Genomic DNA, 6,073 nt, shown 5'->3' on the forward strand with positions numbered 1-6,073 from the left:
AAAAAAAAACTATAGAAGTTCAATTATGAAATACTTGAATGGCTATTATTTTGTTTATTGGATTTCTTTTGACTATCTGCCATATATTACGAGGACATTAATACATTTGTAAAATCTAGGATTCTTATGAGTGATCATTCACATAAGCCCCAGAAAGTTACTAATTTTGTCTACTGTTTTCCTGCTTTTAATTAAAGGGATGTACTTTTTTTTTTTTTTTTTTTTTTTTTTTTGTCTTTTTAAGGTTAACACCTAAAATTGGCTTTCCCTGGAGTGAAATCAGAAATATTTCATTTAATGACAAAAAATTTGTTATAAAGCCAATAGATAAAAAGGCACCTGTAAGTAAAAATTTTTAATCTTTATGTATTAATTTTGTTGTTGTTTTGCAGCACCAAGGATCAACTCAGGACCTTGCACTTGCCAGGCAGGTTCTTATGCCACTGAGCTGTTCCCTCCCATAATTCTTTAAATTCCTGATACTTTCCTGTGATGTTGCTTGAAGAATAGTGTTGATATTTATTGAACTGCTTCTGAGAAACATTCCATACTTTCCCCATGATAAAATATAACACAGTGTTTTTGAAAGATACAAGATCTTAAAGTTTTTACGGGATATAAAAGCATTTTATTTTAGCTGATATTCATTTATGAAGTGTGTAATATTAGGTGAACTACCACCCTTCCTAAGAAGCAGTTTTAGAATTTTTATTTATTGGTGGCTTGACAGTCATGGAAGCAGTGCTACTTTCAGTTGACTCTTTATACTCTTTGTTATGAGCTGCTCATTCATTCATTCATTCATTCATTCATTCATTCATTTATGGGTTTTTGAGACCAGGTCTATATTGGTCAGGATGGCCTTGAATTTGAAATGATTTTTCAGCCTCCTGGGTGCTGGAGTTTCAGAATATGCCACCACATCTGGCATGAACTTTTATGTTTATAACTTGAAGCTTTGGATTTTAAAATCTAAATGTATATTTAAAATTTATCTAGTGTCATATTCACTCTAGTATTTTGTCTCTGTAGACAAATCATAAAAATTTGAAAAACACTTAAAGACCTCTATAGTAGAGGGAGTAGGTGTTCATAGTAATTTAGGTGAAGAAAAACAAATACTGAATGGCTAAGATATTAAGCTCATTACAGAACTGTTGAGGTGTGAGGGGCTGAGAAAGTGGTTTTGTGGAAGTGTCTGAATTGGAGTTACGAAGTTTAACAATTTCTAAACTATAATATGACAGAATTTGTTCCTAATGTTGATATTCAGTAGATTGATGTGAAAGACATCATCTTCAAAGATTTTAAATTAAAAATATTTTGTATTTAGGATTTTGTTTTTTATGCACCTCGTTTGAGAATCAATAAGCGGATCTTGGCCTTGTGTATGGGGAACCATGAGCTGTACATGCGAAGAAGGAAGCCCGACACCATTGAGGTCCAGCAGATGAAGGCGCAGGCCAGGGAGGAGAAGCACCAGAAGCAGCTGGAGAGGTGCGTGTGTACAGCCTTTCATTGCATTTTTTTGAGACAGGGTCTCACTATGCAGTTCAGGCTGGGCTTGAGCTCACTTTGTAGCCCAGGCTGGTCTCAAACTCGAAATGATCCTCCTGCCTCGGCTTCCTGAGTGCTGGGATTACAGGCATGCGCCACCACGCCCAACTATAACTTTTTATTTTTAGTTGATAGAAGTGGGCTATCTAAAATGTAAGACAGCTCAGTTTCATTAAGTACCCTAATTATAGATTTTTACATGCTTTCATGTATTTAAACTGCAAGTGTTACTCCATTGTCCTCATTTAAAATGAGAATGTTTTAATTTTCAAGGTAGAAATTTAAGTAAATTTTAAGATAGAAATCTCTGACAGGTATTTCTGAGAAAATAGCTTTTTGTGGTTTTGCAGACATGCTTTTTTTTTCTATCATACATGTTTTTCTCTGACAGGCACTGTAGTTAGAAAATTTCAGATTTGTTTTGCTTGCAATACTTAATGTTGCAGGACATAAATGTGCTGAAACACATTGAAACAATGTTAGTGACATTATAGAACCCACTTAAAAAGTCACTATGTGAAGTAGGAAAGCAGTAGTCCTTGCTGAAGCTACTGATTTTTTTTTGGACTTCAAACAACAGTTGAAACAAGATACCAATATAAGTATGTTAGCATTGAGAATTGAAAAATTGCAATGATGTTGAATACAATCTTTATGGACCTTGGAACCATCTTGTTGAGTCTAGTCACATGACTCCCAAATCTGATTCATGATTAATTGTGACAAATAATTACTATCCTTGAGAAGGTCCTTATAGAACAAGATAAGAAATAGAATAGAGTTTAAAAATAGAAGCTGAAGGCCAAGGGTGGCTGATGTATAGCATGCCTGTCATCCCTGCACTGGGGAGGGAGGCTGAGGTAGGAGGCTTGCCATAAGCTCCAGACCAACCTGGACTGCATAATGAGTTCAGGGCCAGTGTGAGCTAAACAAAACACCCACCCAAAATTGAGGACAATAAACATACATATTTCAAACATACTGGAAATAACATGATTTATATCTAGTAATTTAGTAGGCCTGCCTACTATAAACCTAGTATTTGTATTTATTGATCTTTTAAAAATATTATATTCAGACATTATTTCACTTCTTTCATAATACTAACTCACAATGCCTTAGGGACTCTGACTTAACGTGTTTCATATGGACACAAAGCTTTTCAGTAATTCCTGATCCTCTTCCTAGAGAAGCCAAATGGATGGTTGCTTTCAGCTCTTTTCTTCTTGTCCTCCTGTGTCTTCCAGTTACATAGTGGTGCCAGTTCCAGAGTCCCACACAGGATGGTGTGACTTTAACCTGATGTCGGTCTGAAAGGGCTCCTCCTCCTATTCATTGGCACTCCTGTGCCACACCACAGGCCTTGTGAAATACTTGCTCTCGGGTTTCTGCAGTAAAAAACTTAATTTTTTTTTTTTTTAATTGTACTGTATTTTCTGTAGTGTTCTTATAGTTTTCTTGAAACAGGGCTTGGCTTTGTAATTCAGATTGGCCTTGAACTCACCATGTAGCCCCAGGCTGGCGTTGAACTCGGCATCCTCCTGCCTCAGCCTTCTGAGTGCTGTGATTACAGGTGTGCACTACCATTCCCAGCCTTAGTCTTTATTTTTTAAAATATTCATCTCCATAAACCTTACATCGTCTCTTAAAGTCCCCTGCAGTGCTAAGTTATATGAAGTTATTTTCTGTTTTGTTCCTGTATCGCATACCACTCCTGATGATGTCTCAGCTGTTTCTCTTTGTCCATAATGTTGATGTATTACAGGGGACTCTTGACCTTTGCATGCAGTTTGTTCACGAGGGCTGGTTGTAACTCAAGCTGGTTGTACATCAAGGCTGTTTTCCTCGTGGGAAATAAATACCCGTAATACGTTCCAGACCTCCCAAAGCAGCCCTTAACTAACCTATTTGTAACAAAAAAGGGTCGTGTGACATATATAATTTATCAGAAGCACCAATAATATTCTTAGTGTATTCACAGTTATCAAATATGCCTAGTTTACCAGAAATGTTTTTGATTTTTAAAAAATCTTTTATTATTTATTTGGTACAAGGTCTCAGTACACAGCTTGGACTGGCAGTGATCCTCCTGTCTCAGCTCCCCAGAGCTGGGATTGCAGGTGTGCGCCACCACACTAGGTTTCAGAAACAACAGTTGTATATGGTGCTCACTATTCAAGCTGAGATCTTTGGCTTGCAGGAAGGGAAGATGATATGGAAAGTGGTTACAGTTTGGGAGAAGAGACCCCTTTCATAGGGTCATCAGGAATCTGGCTCTCCAGTATCCTTTCTCTCCTTGCGAGTGTTGCCTGCTCGAACCCACTTCTGGCTCACTAGGTCTCAACCTTTCTGGAACTGAAACTGGTGTAACATTTCTGCCTTTAACACCAGTCATCTAGATTGTGATTGCTTTTTTTCCCCTTTCCTTCCTTCCTTAGCTTCTTTTCTTTTAGGGGGCTGTTTTGTTAGTAGTAATCGTAGCAGTTATATAAAACACTGACCAAAATCACATCTATAAACATGGGCATCTCGGCTCAGACAGATGCTTGTATATGCTTAAACATACTTTTCTGGCATTGCAAGTCAGTGTTTACAACCATATAAGAGATGAGCCCAAGACCTAGAGTACAGTGTTGGCTTTTTCTCTTAGGTGCTGAGAAAATACCCATAAACTACTCCAGAACCAAATGGAGCTACTCTGGTATGTGGAGTGCTAGGCCCTTAGTTCAGTTCATTAAACTAGCAGGAAGTACAGTAACCCTTAAACTTGGCTCTTGGTTTAGTGTACCTGGAGGTCACCAGACTGTGTATCCAGGACCTGCAGGGACTTTAGAATGTAAGTTTAAAGAAGAAGGAAGATTACTTGGATAGTCAAACTCTGTTGTCATGAGAGGCTGGAAATGAAGTTTTGTTTCTGAAATTCAGAGTTTACCCTAGATGGCAGCGATAAACATTTTGTGAAATAGTAAGGAACTGTTAGAGATGAAATGATAATTCATATTTTTAAATCAAAAAATGAATGGTCATACTAGTGATTTGAATATTGACTAAACATTACTAAACAACACAGTTTTTCTTCTGACCAATGGTTGGCTTTTGGTACATGTTTGATGAATTGGTTTAGCTATATTTATAATAAATGATCTCCTCTGGCCCATAGCAAATGTTGCTAAATGGTTGAGACATTTTGTTTCCTCACTAAGCTCTGATGATAATTTTTTTTAGGAGCATTAGACACCTACTGTCATTGCAATAGAATTGTCAAAGGAGATAAAACTGATTAGCCATGTTGTGTATGTATAAATAGGTACTACCCTGGAAATTAAATCTGCTTTCATTATTGATTGAAAATTATTGCTCTCTTGGGCTGTTTTTCTTTTTATGGTGCTTGCTTTTCTATATTCCTTTCAAAACATTGTTACTTCCCTAGTGAAGGACTCCTGGTGATCTGAAGGAGGCCTTTTCTTGTATTACACCTGTGCAGCTAGCTTTTTATGATGCTGACATATAATTTGTTGTTCCTTCTTCCTGTATGCAAATGATAAATCTCCAGATTTTTTTTAGGTATTCAACAATAGTTGTTACATTGCACATTGTTGTCTTCAATGTAGTTGCTCAGATTACTCAGTTGCTTATATAAGCATGTAAAGTTGGTCAAAATAAAAATTTAAGCATTAACTACTCCCTTCAAAAAACCAATAGAAATTAGTAGTATAACCATCATCTTGTAAATTCTTTTTTCCCCTATTCAAATCTGCCTTAAAAAAAGGGTCTGTCTTTCTTTCCTACCCAGTACTGGGGATTGAATCCAGAGAATGCTGAGTTATGTTCAAGCCTTTTCAAAAATTTGATATAACATCTCACTAAATTGCCCTGGCTGATCTCAAACTTGGCATTCTCCTGACTCAGCCTTCCAAGTAGCTGGTATTTTTTGATATTTATTTATTTATCTATTTATTTGTATTTTAGGGAAGGGTCTACAGGGTGTTCAGGGTCTCACTGCTAGATTGGACTCGTAGTGATCCACCTGTGTACAGCCTCCCAAGAGCTGGGATTACAGGCGCGCACCAACACGCCCAGTCTCAATTGCTGTCTCAGCATGCCCTGGGGGCGAGGGCAGGGCCAGCCTGGCAGACCTGGGGATCAAACCCCTCAGCTAAATTTTTAATATCTTTAAAGTAGTTATAGACTGTCTTGATTTTGACCACACAATAAGAAATATTTGGATTCTATCACATGTATGTATACATATGAGTATATGTAATAGCATATTCTTGTATTTACAACTGTAACATTTTGAACACAACTGAATATAGTGAAAACTTAGAACATTTTTGTGCTGTAGTTTGTTGATGCCTAAGTATTTAGGTTTTACACAAATAATGTTTCTATTCATAACATAGAAATTGCAATTCATTCTAAGGGCACAATTAGAGAATGAAAAGAAGAAAAGAGAAATAGCAGAAAAGGAAAAGGAAAGAATAGAACGTGAAAAGGAAGAGCTAATGGAACGTCT

The 6,073-nt window shown here is 36.8% G+C and overlaps 1 protein-coding gene across 1 annotated transcript in view; it reads left to right on the forward strand.

Annotated features, from left to right (window-relative positions):
• Rdx (radixin) overlaps positions 1–6,073 on the forward strand; it is a 64,664-nt gene that overhangs the window by 22,687 nt on the left and 35,904 nt on the right. Inside the window, exons 7-9 of the mRNA XM_004626216.2 lie at positions 245–341; positions 1,334–1,497; positions 5,981–6,069. Of these exons, the coding sequence (XP_004626273.1) occupies positions 245–341; positions 1,334–1,497; positions 5,981–6,069 (350 nt within the window). The remainder of the gene's footprint in view (positions 1–244; positions 342–1,333; positions 1,498–5,980; positions 6,070–6,073) is intronic.

The sequence above is a fragment of the Octodon degus genome, unplaced genomic scaffold, assembly GCF_000260255.1.
Source record: "Octodon degus isolate 3935 unplaced genomic scaffold, OctDeg1.0 scaffold00012, whole genome shotgun sequence".
NCBI lineage: Eukaryota > Metazoa > Chordata > Mammalia > Rodentia > Octodontidae > Octodon > Octodon degus.